Raw genomic sequence first — 19865 nt, 5'->3', positions numbered from 1 at the left:
TTGCCCTCTGGTCTCAAAGCTATTTCAGGATTACACTTAACTCAATTAAAATACGTCGCTGCAGCTTTGTGCAGTTAGTCTCAAATGTTTCAACTCTTCGGTATTTACTGCTCTTTTACTGAAAATGTCCTGCAAATGCTTTTTTCCCACGGGTTTCTTTCCCTGTTTTGACTTTCTAATTTTTATGGAGAATGGAGTGTATTTTTGCAGAAACTCGCAAATGTCAAGAAACCACTCCATTCCCATTGAAAAGCAGAATCCACCTTCATAAAAATGGCTAAAATAGATGATCTACTACAAGCTTAATGTTCTGCAAATCCCCAGGAAATCTACTGTCTTGCCAATGACAGGACGTGTGAATTTTGGAAATGGCACATCTGTACAGAAATGCACCTCCCCAATAACACTGAATGCACAGCTGCGAAAAAATAAATAAAAGAATTGGAGAAAAGACCTTGATACTGGCAGTATCAAGGCTGCATCTATTGCTGCAGGAGGAGTGGAAATAGGTTAACGGTCAGTTCTTTGTTAGTATTTGTCTGCGTGTGTGTGACACTGTGTGTGTGTGTGTGTGTGTGTGTGTGTGTGTGTGTGTGTGTGTGTGTGCGTGTGCGCACGCGCGCCCCCTGCCTTCATCTAATCTGCTGAAATACCACTGTATCGAATTCTCCCTGCAACTGCTATTGACAACACAATGTGGCTCCTATTTAACATGCACCGAGTCAACTTCCCGTGTGGCAGTCTTTTGTTGTTGTGGTGTGTGTGTGTGTGTGTGTGAGCGAGGGAGAGAGAGAGAGAGAGAGAGAGGCTAACTTTATACATGTGAGTATGTGCAGCAGGAAAAGAGAGTGCTTTTCTGTGTCTTCATCAATGGAGTAAACAGGGCCCCTCATTGAGGACTGGTGGCTGAGTTCTGCTCACCCCTGCCTGGCTGAGTTTGGCTTTGGCCCGAGGCCTGGTGCTCTCTAATGCTCTTTGGTCTGACACGGCTATACATATAGACCCTGGCTCCCAAGCTCATTTATCATCACTGACCTAACGTCTCTCTCTCACACACGCACACACATACACAGTACGCATGCATGCGCACACATACGCAAGTGCACATGCATGCGCTCACCGACACACACTGAATGAAAGGGGAAAATGGCAGGGTTTAAAACGGGAAAAGGATGGATGGAAGAAACTAAAGAGTAGGTGAGATGGATTGAAAGATAGTTAATGGGGGGCAAGAGGGGACAACCAGTTACAGATGCTCCCCCCCCCCCCCCAAAATGCATGCACACATGCGTGCACACACACACACAGAGCCCCACCCCCTTCTGTCATGTCAGCTGCTGCTTTCATCGCATATTGACCTCTGGACTATGGGGTGACTTTATTGCCACAGTGATTTGTTGTTGTTTTGCTTTATACTTCAAGGCACTCTGAGGTGTAGTCTTTCCAGCGCAAGAATGCTGTGTTCCCCAATGCACTCGGAACACTCTGAACATTTGAGGTGCATTCATTGAACATGGGGATGAATTGCTGAGGCTGAACTTTCCATATGCACTTTCTTCTCCCTGTCACTCCTACAGTATGTGCAGTTTATTCTACGCTGTGCCGTAAATAGCCGATCGCAAATTAATGCAGATATGACACATTGTGAGATGGTAGATCTACTATTTTTGTTGTGCGACACAATCGTACAAAAAAGTACAAGTCATGCTTCAATCAATTAACCCCACTGACCTGAATTTGAATGCATGGTTAACTGGCAGTGTTTTTCTCATCATTATTGTGCCCAAACTAACCTGGCTCGTCTTGTTTAGTTACGTTTTTTGAGTTTTTATTTTATTTAGATTTACGTACATTTTATATTTTCCATTATTTAGCCATACTTGGCTGTGCTAAATGAAATAACATTCTTGTGTTCCCAGGTAGTCAAACCTGTCCTTGCCACAAATATAGAAAGTAATCCCTGGGTTTTGTCTTCTCTTCCTCCGCCAGGCTTTTGGGAATGCCAAGACGGCCCACAACAACAACTCAAGCCGCTTCGGCAAGTTCATCCAGGTGAATTACCTGGAGAGTGGCGTGGTCCGAGGGTGAGTAACTGTGTGTGTGAGTGTGAGTGTGAGTGTGTGAGCGCGAGTGAACTCAACGGGGAAACCTCGCTATTTTTACGTCCCATCATTTCGACTAAGGGAGTCGGCAGGTTAGCTACTCACCCGCGTCACGGTTACTGAGGCTAGGGTTTGGGTTAGGTTTAGGCATAGAGGTTAACATTCACCCGCGTCGGCAGGTTAGCTACTCACCCGCGTCGGCAGGTTAGCTTTTTACCAGGTTAACATTCACCTGTGTCGAAAGAATGAACATATGCTATGTCACAATATCGACACGCTCCTCCACTCAACAGCCACCTGTATGCTCTCATGTGAACTTCAGTATAGCCAGCATGTGCTGATGTAGATTACCATGCCATACATGGACAATTATCAGTGCTGCTTGTTTGTATTTGCATTCAGAATCCTCCTCTTCCCGTGGCCTTTCATTTGAACCATCTTCCTCTCTTTGAACCGCAACCTTCCTCTGTGTCGTTTTATTTGTTGTTTGTTCTCTGTGCATACTGTGGGTTACATGTTTGCAGAGTGCAGACACCAGTACGTTCTTCCTTTTTCTCAGCAGTCGTTTCGTCTGAGGTCAGGAGAGCAACCGTGTCAATGTGGTCAGAGCCAGTGTCACTTCCTCACTTCCTCCTCGGCCCAGGAAGGAGCGAGGAGAGCAGCTGCACAGCACAGTTATTCTGTGTTCAAACCTGAAGCCATTTCTTCTTTTCTAGTCGCGTCTATCTCTTCACTTTGATCGCGCTGGTCAGCGTTGGAAAATAAATATGCGCGTCAGAATCAAGGCGAAGCACCTGGAAAAGGGGAGTCCCAAAACCAAACACCCAAACACAACATCAACGCCGATTGGCTGTCAGGACGCGATGGGTGGAGTCGTGGGGAAGCGAAGGTCGCTTCACTTGGGTTTTTTCAACAGGGATGAAGACACAGAGGCAACCGCTTGCGCCGTTCGCCGTGCCCCGTGCCCCGTTCGCGTCGGCGCCTGGTCGCACATCGTCTCGTCTTTGCATTCACTTTGTATGTAATCGCACCGCTCGATCTATACAGGTTCGAACGCAGCATTACGGTATCTGAAAAATACCTTGTATGTAATTCTGCAAGGTTTTAAATAGTTACAGTATATATGACACTATTATTATGGCCAAATTCCCGCCAAGAGTGAGTGAATTGGATCGTTGAGGTGTTTCATTGCTCTATAAACAACTGTGTTTTTTTTATCAGAAACCAAAGGAACTAAGTGGACATGGTCATGGAAAACGGCAGCATGTCTGTGGCACCAGCCGCTCGGCATGAGGTCACGGTGATGGGGAAGACTCAACCTGATTAGGTCTTAATGGCACCAGGTCTCATCGCCCTCTATTGAATTGCTCGTCCTTTAGAGCAGTCAGTAATCCAATAAGGGTTGGTTGAATTTAGTTAGGTGAGGCCTTTCTGCACTATGCAGCCCAACCCCCTTGAGGCTCAGTAGCGCAAGCAACACAATCTACCGCTAGTTACATAAACAATTACATTGTGTACGCACACACACACACACACACACACACACACACACACACACACACACACACACACACACACACACACACACACACAAGGCTGTCACAATTATTACATAATCGTCTAATCGTGATTATTCAACATAATCGCGATTATTTTTCATAATCGTCTTAATCGTTTCCATGTTGAAAAATCTTCATATAAGTAAAAAAATAGTGGAAATAGCAGATCTACAATGCGACACGTTGTGAGCTTGTAGATCGGCTATTTCCACTATCAATGTTCTTTTTTAATTATAAAGTTGTCAAATATATCTTTAATTTCTTTGTATATTTAGGTTATGTGTCATATCTGCCATGTGCAACTTCAAAGCCTAAAAGCCAAACAGAAATGTAATTGTCAACGACAAAAACACAATTAAATCGTTAATCGCAATTATTTGAGTGGCAATTAATCGTAATGTAAAATGTCATAATCGTGACAGCCCTACACACACGCGCGCACACACACACACACACACACACACACACACACACACACACACACACACATACACAGACACACACACACACACACACACACACACTCAGACTCACACTCACACATAGGGCTGTCACAATTATTACATAATCGTCTAATCGTGATTATTCAACATAATCACGATTATTTTTCATAATCGTCTTAATCGTTTCCATGTTGAAAAAAATTTATATAAGTAAAAAATAGTGGAAATAGCAGATCAACAAGCTCACAACGCGTCGCGATGTTCTTTTTTAAGTATAAAGTTGTCAAATATGTCAGTAATGTCTTTGTATATTTAGGTTATGTGTCATATCTACCATTTGCAACTTCAAAGCCTAAAAGCCAAACAGAAATGTAATTGTCAACGACAAAAACACAATTAAATCGTTAATCGCAATTATTTGAGTGGCAATTAATCGTAATGTAAAATGTCATAATCGTGACAGCCCCACACACACACACACACACACACACACACACACACACACACACACACACACACACACACACACACACACACACACACACACACACACACCCCTTCAATACCATTGGAAGTGTTGGTGCTGCCAACCCTCCTTGTATAGTGTGTCATCTCTTCGTGCCTTGAACCCTCTGGACACTCATTGCTCCAGTGTCGTACTGCTGCCCGTCGGGACTGACAAAAGGCTGCCTGTCGTCTGCCCATCTCCAGCGGCAGTCATTCACAGTCTATAGAGGAGATTAACAAAGGGAAGAGCGGGACTAGCTGATGTTCCGCTCCGCTGTGCTCTCTGACTGACTGACTGACAGACCAACAGACCGGACAGGATGTTTTGATGCTCTGTCTCTGTCACCGTGGCTCTCGCTCCATCTAATCCTTCCTCGTTGGGAACTGAGAGAGCCAGGGCTGAATGGTAGAGGAAGAGGGACGGATATGTACTTGAGAGTAGGGCTGCAACTCCCGATACAATTTTTGTGGAGAATGAGATTATTCAATCAATTGCTTTTTCAGTTCATTAAATATAAGCTTTTTTTTTTTTGGGATAAGCATATTTTTATATTTCAATGAATCGACGCGAGAACATTCTAATATATATATTTTTATAATCGACTATATCAATTAGTTAACAACTTAATCTCTATTTTATAATTGGTGTGCAGCAGTGTTGCCCAAAAATGGCAAACGAAAGAGTGAACCCCAGTATATCCTCTCTGCCACTGAGTCTCAGGGCATGGTCCATCGTCACAATAAACAGGATAGACATAGATTGATATATCCTACCACACAGATTGGTATAAATAACCTTTTATTTACAAAAGAAGTTATGGATTGCAGCTTTATGTCGGTGTGTCTGCGGCTGGGACACACAACACCCCACACATTCGTTTTAGATCACCCGGCCCTTTCCCCCCTTTTTTCTCGTTGTGGTCACACTTGGCTGTTGCCCTCCTTCAGTATTTCATTAGTTTTAGCAGAGAGCGTGCAGGGAAGGTGATTGGGAAAAGTGAGATGGAAAAGCACAGTTAGAAAGTAGGAGAAAGTCATCTGTCTATTTGACGTCGACTGTATATCTCTACAGTCGAACACATCTTCTTCCTTAACCACTTACACCCTATATACTTGACCAGAGTCTCCCAGTGGTCTAGTAGGCCCTCTCCTTAGCAGATCTACAAGCTCACTATGCATCACATTGCGATGCATTGCAAGCTTGCAGATCTGCTATTTTCACGGAATGTTTGTTCCCAGAATAGGGACAAACTCGGGTTCATGTGGTTAAGCCCGATGTCTACAGCACTTCATCACACGACCGCGCCGGGGAAAAAAACAAGATTTTCAAAATGAGTTAATTTTGGCGACCGACATGGTTGCACAGTATGTTACTTAGCTCTCCCAGACATACAGTACAACAACAGTCCCTGATACCTCAGCTCTCTACTCTCTACTTAGGGTGTCATAAAAGACTGACATCTATGTTGTTTTAATTCAAGCCATGGTCCTTGTGTAAATTCAAATTTAGACACGTGTTATGACCCAGGACTTTTGTAGTGTGCAACACCACTGCCTTTACTATCACATAGTCTGTGACTTTGGCAGTATGCATCCAGACTAAGGCTGTGCAATATATCAAAAATGTATCAATATCGGGGTATCAACATGCAAGGTATACTGTACATATCGACAAAGATGGCTTTAAATTAGGTATTGGTTTATGCGTCAAATTAATCAACAGACACTATGCATGCACGTAGCACATGCAAAAAAAAAGCAGTCCATCTGTAACCAGGTGTGGTTATTTCAATAAAACCTACCTAACCCATGTGTACTGTGCAGTGTGCAAGCATGGATATGCTATTCACTCTCTTGGTTAGGCAGGCAGTGGGGGGAAAAAAACATTAAAAACTATAATGCAATGTTTTTACTAGTACCGTGAGTAATATCGATATCGAGGTATTCAACAACGTTATCGAATATCGAAGGTTTTCCTAATATCGCCCAGCCTTAATCTAGACATCTACTTTTTATTTTCTTTCTGGTGACACTACATTAGGTCTCTGATTTCACCTCTCCCACTCCTCAGTGAACAAAACGACAAACAAAAAAGCCGTCTTAAAGGGGATTCCCGTACTTCTGAAAGCAGATTAGTTCCATATTCGAGGCTATTGTCCGTGGGTGCCGTAGTGTGGTGTTATGTGATGTTGTGTGCATTGCTTCACCGTCCGATTCCATACAACCATTATACGGAGCCTCTGTTCACTGTTTTATTGTTCTCACCATCTGTCCTCACTTCCCCTCCTCCTCCCTCTCCGTGTCATTTCATTACCAGCCCACTTTCACATTTGACCTCCATGACACGCACGCACGCACGCACGCACGCACGCACAAACACAAACCGCTGAGTGATAGCATCAGATGGCCAACATTCAGTATCGAGTGATTGATGCTCTTTCTTTCTCCCCATTCTTCCTTCTTTGTTCCCCACCCTAGGGCTGTCACAATTACTACATAATCGTCTAATCGTGATTTTTTTGAAATAATCGTGATTATTTTTCATAATCGTCATAATCGTTTCCATGTTGAAAAAATTTCATATATTTTAAAAAAATGTAAAAAATAGTGGATATAGCAGATCTACGCGCGTTGTGAGCTTGTAGATCGGCTATTTCCACTATCAATGTTATTTTTTAAGTATAAAGTTGTCAAATATGTCAGTAATCTTTTTGTATATTTAGGTTATGTGTCATGATTGCCATGTGCAGCTTCAAAGCCTAAAAGCCAAACAGAAATGTAATTATCAACGACAAAAACACAATTAAATCGTTAATCGCCAATTATTTGAGTGACAATTAATCGTCATGTAAAATGTCACATCGTGACAGCCCTACCCCACCCTCCTCTTTCTCTCACTCGCTCATTTCTCCTTCCCTGTCTCTCACCTTTTCTTCCTGTCATATCCTGGCTCACCATCTTTATCTCTCTCTGTGTGTATTTTATTTTACAGGGCTGTGGTGGAGAAGTATCTGCTGGAGAAGTCTCGTCTGGTCTCCAGAGAGAAGAATGAGAGGTGAGGAGCAACAGGCAGGGTCACGACCCCTCACCCACGTTGACCTTCTGGGGGTCCTCTGAACAAACACGGGGTGATGGGGAAGTTCCCTAAGAGCCTTTTGATGTAGGCCTTGCGACGATCGATTATTTTCTTAGCGATTTTTAACAGCAATATATCAATGAATTGATTAACCACGTCGGCGTCATTTAATAACGGCTCCTATTTTGTTGGAAATGTTGGGAAAGGAATTTAAACTACGGGATGATTATTTTATTAAGTGATCAATTATATATAATATATATATTCTTTTTGATTCAATTGATTGTGTCTATTAACTGTTGCACCCCTACTAAGCTTTAGCTGTTCATCTGTATACGCACACACACACATGCACACACACACACACACACACACACACACACACACACACACACACACACTCTAACACAAGGGTGATGATTACCATAACAGTGTCCTAAGACAAAAAGTGAAAATATTGTATTTAGATGGTGTAGCTTAATAGATGAATTGTCAACAATTCATATTTTTTCAGCAAAAAAATAATTTCAAATCAAACATTTCCTTTCAAGCAACCTTGGGTTGTAGTAGACCCTGTTGTAGTTTGTGTACTTTATATGTTGGAAAGCAAGCCACGTTTAACGGTTTACACATTAGTAAATGATAATAATGAAAATATTTCACTTGTTAATTATTCTGTCGCCGCTGGAAAAGGCTTGAGTGGAGGAATAGCTCTTCTGAAGAAATGGTGGTTCTGCTGCCTCATGGAATATGCTGAAGGCCTACACTGAATCCAAAGTGTAACCGGATGTTGGGCTGACTAAGGTGTTGAGTAATTTAACTCCTGGACTACACAGTGTATACGTACATGTACAGAAGGCTCATTCTGAGTGACTCCTCCCTGGATCATTGGGATGATCGCTGTGTAATGCGCGTAAGCCGTCATTGAACTGAACTAGCGGTGGTAATCTCAGCAGACGTAAACAAGACGGGGTAGATAAGTCCAACAAGGTGTGTCAACTATGATATTCAATAAGACCTGTGTGTTTTACTGAGCCCTGCTTTCATGTGATGTACAGTACAGTATACTGTAGTGCTGTCTGAGTGACAGAGTTAAGCATTAACTTGCCCTCCTACACAGACAAATGCAAAAATACCCGTTCTGTTGGTATAAGGAGCTACTAGTCCATTTGTCTCCTCGTTGCACACAGCACCAGTACCTGGCTATCATGTCTCACCTGCCGTATGTGAAATACCGTCGTTCATAGCAGACTAGACTCCTGGTTGGCTGCTACTAGTACTATGACTAACTGTTTACTTTTAAACTTTGGCACACATTTAGTAGAGATCATACTGGGGCATAGTATGACTAATTTGCCATTGACTCATCCAAAGAATAATGTGTAATGTAATTTATAATTCCCTTTTGCCCAAGGATAGGGTAGTGGTATTTTTTGGTGAAAACAAAGATTTTTATTAAATGGACAAAGCGCTATATTCTCATAGTAGTCATTGCTATAGTATAGAGTGTTTATTAAAGAGCTAGAGAGACAGGGATACCCCTTTTATTGAACAAACAAATCATTTTCAGGTGGGTTGCACATTTTCAGCCAATCAGGAAAGACCACGCATTTATCAGCTTACATTTTATATTGTTACAGTTCCAATTTTGTCTGCTCGTTTCTTTGTGTCATCGATTCCAAATTCACTTATCCTGTTCATCCTGTTGTGTATCCTGTGTGAGTTCTCCCTCCTGACTGGATCAAGATGTAATCCCCACCTGATTTTTTTTTCTTTTTTTCTGTTTACCAAAGAGCTGACGAGAGGAGGAGACTTGAGTTACTGAACAAACAAATCAAATATCACTGCCTTACCTTTAAAGAATTAATTCTAAAAGAAATAAAAATGTAATTTACTTTTTAACCTTCTTTAGTACTAACCTGTGCAACCTGTGTGCAATTGCTAATGACAACTTAAAACCAAGCAATGTCATCATGCAGTGCCTTGCTCAAGGGTATCTCTACAGTAGCTCTTGAACTCATCCACTTCCCCACCCAGATCCCCTCCAGACCCTGGGTATGGTGGGTGGCACCAGTTATATCACAATCTCACTTTCTCTAATCGTCTCTCACTGCCAACCCACAACCGCTACAGTTAATCACACCGGCCACGTAGTCTGTGTTGTTGACGTTACATCAGGCCTGTCTGCTCCAGGAGTGAGTGTGTTGTATGATGTCATTGTGTCTCCCTGATAAACATGGAAATGCATTACTCCTGTCCTGTGTGCTTGCACAACTTGGCACTCCGCCTTCAGCACCTACCTCTACCTACCCAGTGACTACACAGTGTACTTAAGATATTTTCCTTTGTTTTCATTTTTTGTTTACAATTCAGTTAGATTGAAAGCAAGTTAGATTCACGATTGGTTTAGCTAGTTTCAGTATTATTTTCAGTTATTCTTTTATAACATTAGGGGGAGCAAGAGTTGAGAACCGAATCAAGCTCGAGGACACCATTCAAAGTAATAGGGCGACATAAAAGAACAGGGCGACTGCTTCCATTGAGTTCAGTGGAGAAGTGGCACCATGTTCTATTCGGTTCCTCAGGCTATATATAGGCATTGAAGAATCACTTTGTGAATGACTCAGTGTAGCTTTCCCAGTCTCAATGCATCCTCATGCTTGGTGACTACACCTAGAGGAATTCTCCGTATATTATTATTTTAGTTCATTTGTAAGTAGACGATGGCATTGTCTAAAAATAAAGTTTCTTTCCACACCTAGTTTTAATTTAGTTCAGTTCTAATAACATTGTTACCTACCAACTATATCTACCTACCTACAATACACAGTACCTGCCTAAAATGCCTTTTAGCAATGCACTTATTGTCTTGTTTGTTTTGGCTTGTTGCATAATGCTGAGCTTTGGTTGCGTTAGCTTGGCAGAATGTTGACTTTGGATACTTCAAAGAAAAGGGAAAAAAAAATCCAATTGACCTCCACAGCTTGCGTGCCCTGGGTAGTCAACCCGGGCCTCCACTCCTAGGACTGCACTCTATCCAGTGATGTGTTGTCCTCTCTCTAATAATTTAAGTGTTAGCTCAGGGGTCAGCAACCCAAAATGTTGAAAGAGCCATATTGGACCAAAAAAACCCAAAACAAATCTGTCTGGAGCCGCAAAAAATTATAAAAGCTTTATATATCGTCGTTGTTGGGTAGTAACCTTGTGTGTCCAAAACTTCGTTTTGTATTTATCATTTAAAAAATTAACTAAACTAGTGAAAACAGCCGATCTACAAGCACACAACGCCTCGCACCGCGAGGCGTTGTGTGCTTGTAGATCTGCTGTTTTCACTACTTTTGTGCGACAGTCTTGTATGCTGAAGCAGGGCTTTACTTTGCGAAAAAAAAACATACACATTTGAAACTTGGAGATACAAGGTTTCTGCCCGACAGTGACGATAAAATTGTTAAAACAAAAAATACATTTTTTCCCCCCATCTTTTTCCATTTTCATACATTTTTGAAAAAGCTCCAGGGAGCCACTAGGGTGGCGCTAAAGAGCCGCATGCGGCTCTAGAGCCACGACCTCCGTGTTAGCTTATAAAACACGACCTTATCAGTGACAGGGATGTTGTTTTTTTCCTCATCCAAAAGCCAGGTTGATAACAGGTTTAATTTGATGACTCTGTGTTTGTGTGTACTTTTCCAGGAACTACCATGTGTTTTACTACCTATTGTTGGGTGCGTCTGAGGAGGAAAGGAAGGAGTTCAGGCTGCTGCCACCAGAAGACTACCTCTACCTCAAGCAGGTACCGTAGCTGCTGCTCCTCCCACAATACCACCAGGGGTCATCGCCATGCGGGCCTGTGGACGTTTTTGTTTTGCCACGGACATAAAAAAATATGTTTAAAATTGGAATTTTACCTGAAACGCATAAAGAGCTAACCCCGAATGACCATAAGAAGTCTGTAACTCTGAGTGTGTTCAAATGGAACCATTGTACACTCTCAGTGTACAATGGTTTGCAAATAAAACCTTGCAGATAAAACATTTGAGGACCACTAGAACTACTACTAGTTGGGACTCTCTAGTCCTAATATGCCATAGTGTCATAGTAAATCAGTGTCATACATATTCGGAAGAAAACCTGGAGACTTGACATTCAGTAATGATCAAATTAAAAAGAACATCTAAAACTCGCCACGGACAAGACCAAGTCTTGGCCACGGACACATTTGTCCTTGTACAAACATATTGATGACCCCTGCCTTACGCCAAATTCTGACCGCCATCTCTACACCGCCAGTATGTTGTCAAAGCTCCTCATTCACATCCATTCAGCTCTGTCTGTTCACACCGACCGACGTGTCAATGAAAAGAGAATTAAATGGCCACTCAATAGCCTTTTTTAAATTGCCATGCATTTATTTTTGTTAGTAGTATATTCTCAGTGTTCTCTGCAGGGGTGTCAATTGGGTATGGCAGGGGTATGCAGCTGCCATACCCTGGGTCCAGGGGGGGAAATAAAAGTGACTTTAAAATATAAATCCATGAATGTCTCTTTGTCTATCTGTGCTGGTTGTAAAATTACAGTAAAATAACTACAAATGCAAAATTTTACAAAATGGTCACTTTAACAAGGTATTATAATTAAATTCTCCCCATCTTGGCAGAATGGTATATGCCCAGGTTCCGCAGGTCAGCTGCACAGGTGCCATGCATTATTGTTAATTGTGGCACGTTTACTAACATGCCAAGTTTAGCTGCACTAACCGTTCCAGGCTGCCATATCCAACCCAAGAAACTGTAGAAACGGGGGAAAAAAAAGAAAATGATGTACTTCTCAAAATAAATGTATCATGCCTGTTGATAAGGTATGGCAACATGACTGGTGTCTTGAACGCACGCCTTCGCACGCGTTCAAGACACCAGTCATGTTGCCATACCTTAGCTTTTTCTGAACTGACGCCACTGGTTCTCTGTGAATGTGTTCCCTGCAAATGTGCGTCAGTTGACATTGAACTGCGTGAATGGGTGGACGTGGTATGTGAGGTGACCTTGGAAGGTGGCGTCGAGTCTGAGGGAGTGGGTATTGGGTGTGTGTGATTGGCGTGTTGTTGAATGGGCTTCACGCTTCCTCCTTCCTGCACAAGTGTGCGCTGCATGTCAATGAGGCATTCTTTGTGTCCCGTCTCCCTCTCCCTTTCATCCATGTCTGTTTCTTAATCCCACCCACTCTCCTTCCTCCTCCACTCTTCTCATCCCTCCTTGTCCTTTCCTGCCTTCAATGATTTCCTTCCTGTGTCTTCACTGTATATTTCTACTGTAGTATTGCGTAGCCAGACAACTATTCCACAATCTCCCAATGCTATTTAGAGTCTGGAATCCGAGGCAGGAAGCTGGCATCTGTTCGTCATTTCCGTTCACGGAAATATATTAAAATATCTTTACATTTTATTTTGTCATTTCAATTTCTGCTAAGCAGAAAGCTATATATCGTCGTTGTCGGGTGGAAACCTTGTATGTCCAAGATCGTTCGTTTTGTATTTATCATTTAAAAAATGAACTAAACTAGTGAAAACAGCAGATCTACAAGCACACAACGCCTCGCACCGCGAGGCGTTGTGTGCTTGTAGATCGGCTGTTTTCACTACTTTCGTGCGACGGCCTTGTATGATGAAACAGGGCTTTACTTGGCGAAAAAACGTACAAACTGTGACGATATGCTTAGATGATTTTCATTTATATTAGGATACATTTGTGACGAAACGGAAGTGGGGGGAGGCGGGGCATCCGATTTCCCCCTTAATCATCAACAGAGCTTCCGTGCTCCAGACTGTATTAGCGGAAGCATTTGAACATTCTCTGTGTCTGAATACTTCCACTTTGTCTCTGCAGCAAAACTTCAAGATAGAAGATGAGGAGGACCTTCGTCATGACTTCGAGAGGCTGCAGCAGGCAATGGAGATGGTGGGCTTCCTGCCAGCCACCAAGAAACAGTGAGTGTGGACGTACAGTTTGCTCGTTTTTAAAACCTTTATTTACCCATGGTAGGTTCTCTGAACATACCAGATCGCTCTCCCAAATTCACACTCGCGTCAGTCCGGCAGAACGATCTCTGCCTGGTATTCCTAAACGTAACCCCAGTAAACTTACCCTTATTCCTAACTTTAAGCTCAGTTAGGGCTGTCACGATTATGACATTTTACATGACGATTATTTGTCACTCAAATAATTGCGATTAACGATTTAATTGTGTTTTTGTCATTGACAATTACATTTCTGTTTGGCTTTTAGGCTTTTAAGTTGCACATGGTAGATATGACACATAGCCTAAATATACAAAGAAATTACTGACACATTTGACAACTTTATACTTAAATAAGAACATTGATAGTGGAAATAGCCGATCTACAAGCACACAACGTGTCGCGATGCGACGCGTTGTAAGCTTGTAGATCTGCTATTTCCACAGTTTTTGACCTTTTATTTAAATATATGAACATTTTTCAACATAGAAACAATTATGACGATTATGAAAAATAATCACGATTATGTCAAAAAATCACGATTAGACGATTATTATGTAATAATTGTGACAACCCTAAGCTCAGTAAAACGGTGCCAAAACCTAACCCTATTCATAATCTTAACCTCAGTAAAACTATGCCTAGCCCTAAACTTATTTACCTTATCCTCAGTAAAACAAATACAAAAATACAAGAACCACCCCATCGAGCGGTCGGCGGGAAAGAAATGAGTGCGAGTGTGAATTTGGACGAGCGATCTGGTTACCTTCTCTGAGCATGGATGCTCTTTTACAGTAATGCACTTCACACTCACGCAATTAGACTAATTCACACCTGGGAGCTTGGAGCCAATAAAAACCACAGTCCGAATGCCTTGCTCAAGGCACATTCTCTTCCCTGCCTAGATTTTTCCTTCCGTTCTGGGAAGTTGAACCGGGAACCAAGCAGTCTCCTCTAATGGAGGGGAGCTACATGTTGTAATTCGCTTTTCACAGATGAGTCTTTTGCACCCCTGAATAAAAAGTATTGGTGCCGGGGGCAAGAAATGCAATCTATAAAAAGTGAAAACACTTGCCTACTATCACTGAATATTTGTTATAAAGATTATAATGACCTGTAGGAGTCACTAGTGCAGCAACACACATAGCTAGCACAAGCGTAATTTGTATAGGGTTGATGGGTTTAATAAACCCAAGGGCCCCCCTACTGGGGACAGTATTATAAATTCATAGGCTATTATATCGTCGTTGTCGGGAGAAAACATTGTATGTCCAAAACCGTTCGTTTGGCATTTTTCATTTTAAAAATGATTTAAACTAGTGAAAACAGCCGATCTACAAGCACACAACGCCTCGCGGTGCGAGGCGTTGTGTGCTTGTAGATCTGCTGTTTTCACTACTTTTGTGCGACAGCCTTGTACGATGAAGCAGGGCTTTGCTTTGCGAAAGAACATACAAATTTGAAACTTGGAGATACGAGGTTTACACCCGACAACGGCGATATGTATTTTGTCATTTCCAATATATCAGGGGTCTCTAATCTCCTAATCTATGGGCCCCCCTCACGGCAGTACAGGGCCCTTTTGATCTGAAAACCCATGCAGAATAAGATCTAATTTCGCCCCTGATAACTAGCTATCCCTGCACGGCTTCACTCCCACAAACACATCCAATTATCCTCATATGGACGCCGGCCAACAGTTAATCATACTAAACGATTTAATCAATTTATGAAAAAGGATAGATAATCGGTAATTTAATAAAATAATTTGCAACACGCTTGCAGCAGTAAGCAGCAGCAACACAGAAGAATTAAATATAGGCCCTACATACAATATGAGCACCAAACTAAATCCTAGAGTCCTCACATCTATAAACTGAAGGACATTTACGATGGAAACTGCATTTTCTAAAGATAATCTATCCTTCAGCCTCAAGTTAAATACGGTATCAGCAGGAAAATGCCTCTTTGTTTATTCTGTGGGTAATGGAATTATGAAGTTCAGTGAGGCATGGGCAGCACAAAATAGACCATAATTAGCATGCTAAGCATAGGCTTTGCACGTGTTATTATGAGACTGAGTGTTGAGGAGGAGAATGCTCTTTGAACGCTCTCCTCTGCGGTGCAGGATCTTCTCGGTGTTGTCGGCCATCCTGTATCTGGGCAACGTGACCTACAGGAGGAAGTCGACCGGCCGAGATGAGGGGCTGGACGTGGGACCTCCTGAGGTCCTGGCCACTCTCTCAGACCTTCTCAAGGTAACGCGTGTGTGTGCGTGTGTGTGTGCGTGCACTGTACACAGTTAAATCCTCATTGTTAATTTATCCATTTGTAACTGTTAGTGTCCATTTGGTCAGTGGTTCTCAACCTTTTCAGGCCGAGACCCCCAAATTATCATACTTGATCTGGGGACCCCCCACCCTGACGAGCACTAAGAGTTGAGGCATTACATTTTGTATAACATGGTTCTGTTGTGAAAATGGCAGATTTACATGCTCGCGTTGCGAGGCGTTGTGAGCAAGTAGATTTCACAATTTCTGCCTCTAATATTTGACAATTTGGCCAATGTTTAATTTGTCATTTTAGAGGTATTAAAAAGTCCTCAAATTGTCACTTTAGAAATGTGCAGATAAACTTAAACTTTATGTTGGTTTGTTTACTGTTGAGTGAGAAAACAATTAAGTTGCACATTAAGTTAATCATCTGGGGACCCTCCAAAATAATTTGGGGACTCCCCTGGGAGTCCCGACCCACATGTTGAAAACCACTGCATTTGGTTACATTTGTGCACTCTATTATAAGACTCTTTTAAAAGTGTAGCTGTAATTCCTCTTTAAGTGAAAGCTTACGGTATGCATTGTACAGTATGTGACGGGGTCTTACTGTCCCTCCCAGGTTAAAGAGGAGCTGCTGGTGGAGGCCTTGACGAAAAGGAAAACGGTGACAGTGAATGACAAGCTGATTCTGTCCTACAGCCACAGTGAGGTAGGGACCAGGCATCCATCCATCTCTGCAGCCTGTCATTAGTGGAACAGTGTGATCCTTCACACTAATTAGTGGTGTGTGTCTACAGTATGTGTGTCCCTCCCTCTTTCTGTATGCCACCCGTCTAGAACGGCTGTCTTCTGTCAGCGGATGTCAATATATCGCTCACATAATCTGACCCGCTGCCAAAAAAACGCCCCATTACAATGATATGAAATGGAGTAAAGCAAGCTGATGTTACCATTAGAACCTGACAACAGGTTTTTTTAAACTTAATTTTTATTTGCTGATTAGTACATGTACAAACACAGGGTTTACATTACATCATGTCAAATGCAATATTTCAGTCCATTTCAAAGTCAGCTTTCTGTGGTGTCATTCTGTTGGGTTTTGTATACAGTCCCATTTCTCTGTGTTCTTCTTGTAACCTGAGTCTGTGTGTAAATCTCTCCATCACATATATTTCCTCCACAATGCACAGCCACTGCTCACAAGTTGGACTGGAGGGTCACTCTTGTGCCACAATCTTGTGATTGCTTTTTTGCTGGCTGCCAGCAACACCTTGACCAGATACATGTCTTCTCTGTGTGTTTTACTGCGTCAAGTTTCCTAGATACAGCACCACACTTGTTTTCGGTTTGTTTTCGGTATTTCGTATTTCAGTATCTCCTTTATTACTGACCATATATCATCCCAATACTTGTCCATTTTTTGGCAATTCCAAAATATGTGTTCTTGGTCAGCATCCACGTATCCACATAATCTCCAGCATGATTGTTTCTCTGCGGTAAAATTTCTTCTGATCTTGATTGTGTTCTTCCAGCAAAATTCCCTCCACATTCTAGAGCTTGTGGCCGTGCACTGTGTCCGAATGGTTTATATTTCGACTTGTAAAAAGATTGATTCATCAATTATGAATGTTACATTGAATGATGTTCAGCACCAGTAGTAACCTTTTTAAACCTCCTCCCTCCATCAGGCTATCACAGCCAGAGACTCGATGGCAAAGTCTCTGTACAGCGCCTTGTTTGACTGGATCGTTCTGCGTATTAATCATGCTCTGCTCAACAAGAAAGACATGGTGGAATCTGTCCCAGTGAGTCTCCTATTAAAGCCCTAAGCTATGACTTGACTTAACAACTTGCACAGTTAAGAAACAATAATCCTTTAAGTCTAATGTGACACGACGTGTGTGTTGTAGATGTCTAAGGTGAATGCTGCCATACATTCCTCATTTAATAGTCTTATTAAAACTAATTTTATACTACATAGTATGATGGTATCTCTTGCCTTCAAGAAGTGAATGTCACGAAAAAGATCGGTTCTTTGTGGCAAGCAACACCGTCCTGCGATCGACTATGAACCAAGCTTAACGTTCCACTGTGGCCATGTCTGTTTTCCAGTGCTTGTCCATCGGTGTGCTGGACATATTCGGCTTTGAGGACTTTGAGACCAACAGCTTTGAGCAATTCTGTATAAACTACGCCAATGAGCAGCTGCAGTATTACTTCAACCAGCACATTTTCAAACTAGAGCAGGTGAGCCTCTCCTTTTGTCTGTACATTGCAGCCTGTGTTCTCTCTGAATAGACCACGTCTGCCTCCTGCCATCTTTACACCATCCTGCTTTCTGGCCTGGATTCTGACCTGATTACAGATGTCCTGTCTTTACCCATACAACAATTAGGGCTGTCACAATTATTACATAATCGTCATACGCAATTATTTGACATCGCAAATATTTTTGTCTTAATCGTCATAATTGTGAATGTTAAAAAATGTTCATACATTTACAAACACTTTCAGAAATAGTGGAAATAGCAGATCTACAAGCTTGTAGATCGGCTATTTCCACTATCAATGTTATTTTTTAAGTAGAAAGTTGTCAAATATGTCAGTAATTTCTTTGTATATTTAGGTTATGTGTCATATCTACCATGTGCAACTCCAATGCCTAAAAGCCAAACGGAAATGTAATTGTCAATGACAAAAACACAATTAAATCGTTAATCGCAATTATTTGTGTGACAATTAATCGTCATGTAAAATGTCATAATCGTGACACCCCTAACAACAATCTTCCAATGTCATCCACATGGTAACCGGAAGGCTCACCCCCAAAACCTGCTCATCACCATTCTTTTCGCAGATTATTTGTTTTACTGAGGATAAGATTAGAAATAATTTCAGGGTTAGGCATAGTTTTACTAGAGTTTAGGTTTAGGAATAAGGTTGGGTTTAGTCATATTTTACTGTGGTTAACGTTTAGGATTACTAGGTGAGTACCACTGGATTCGTGCCGGATTCGTGGCTTTGTTTTGGGGTGAGCGTTTTGGTATTCTTCCAAATAAATACTAGTGGTTTGTTTAATTGGGAATACGTTGGTTACGTACTTGATGACAATAAAACTTCTGCTGAACTGGTTAAACAAAAATGTTAAACAAAACTCCTATGAATAAAAAAAGTCATTAAACATACCAGTCAGTCAGTCAGCAGTTCTTGTAGGGTGTGGATGTTTTTGGTGCGCACAATAATGGTAATAAAAATAATAACGGTCGTCACTATCAGCTTTTAGCATCTTGTATTTTCAGCCAGTCAGTTAAACCGGTTATGTAACTTAAGATGGAATCTTGTTTCAGGATTCCGATCCCTGCTCATGTGACTGATGTACTGGTTTAATTGAATATCATGTCCTGTTTCACCGCAGGAAGAGTACCAGGCAGAGGGCATCACCTGGCACAACATCGACTACACAGACAACGTGGGCTGTATCCACCTCATCAGTAAGAAGCCCACCGGCTTGCTCTACCTGCTGGATGAGGAGAGCAAGTAAGTAACCACAATAGCCAAGCAGTACATCCTCAGTGTTACAGTAATGTGACACAAAATAGTTTGTTTTTGTATGTGTTGGAAGGGTTTAAAGGAGTAGATCACCCCCAAAATTACTTTATCTATTGATTACTCACTCCATGGAGACTTTAGTTAAATAATATTTTTATTGTTTTGTCGCATTCCTAAGACAATAATTTGATTACAATAAATGTACTGTACCCCCATTTATTCCGGAAGGGGACCCGAATGCATTTGGCTCCCTATCCGGAATCAATGGGGGTAAATTGACTATAATAATATATAATATAATTGAACTCAAGTCTCCATGTTGTTAGTCATCAGCAGAATTGAT

General features: G+C 41.8%; 1 protein-coding gene across 1 annotated transcript in view; it reads left to right on the top strand.

Moving 5' to 3' along the window:
* Positions 1-19865, top strand: part of LOC308291858 (myosin IXB) — a 107984-nt gene that overhangs the window by 53507 nt on the left and 34612 nt on the right. Inside the window, 9 exon segments of the mRNA XM_080733989.1 lie at positions 1990-2084; positions 7604-7666; positions 11378-11477; positions 13567-13667; positions 15826-15955; positions 16593-16682; positions 17662-17778; positions 18086-18220; positions 19389-19510. Of these exon segments, the coding sequence (XP_080590115.1) occupies positions 1990-2084; positions 7604-7666; positions 11378-11477; positions 13567-13667; positions 15826-15955; positions 16593-16682; positions 17662-17778; positions 18086-18220; positions 19389-19510 (953 nt within the window).

Source organism: Nannobrachium achirus (genome assembly GCF_963921795.1).
Source record: "Nannobrachium achirus genome assembly, chromosome: 1".
Classification (NCBI taxonomy): domain Eukaryota; kingdom Metazoa; phylum Chordata; class Actinopteri; order Myctophiformes; family Myctophidae; genus Nannobrachium; species Nannobrachium achirus.
The sequence above is the reverse complement of the archived record's forward strand: the minus strand, read 5'-3'. Positions and strand labels throughout refer to the sequence as shown.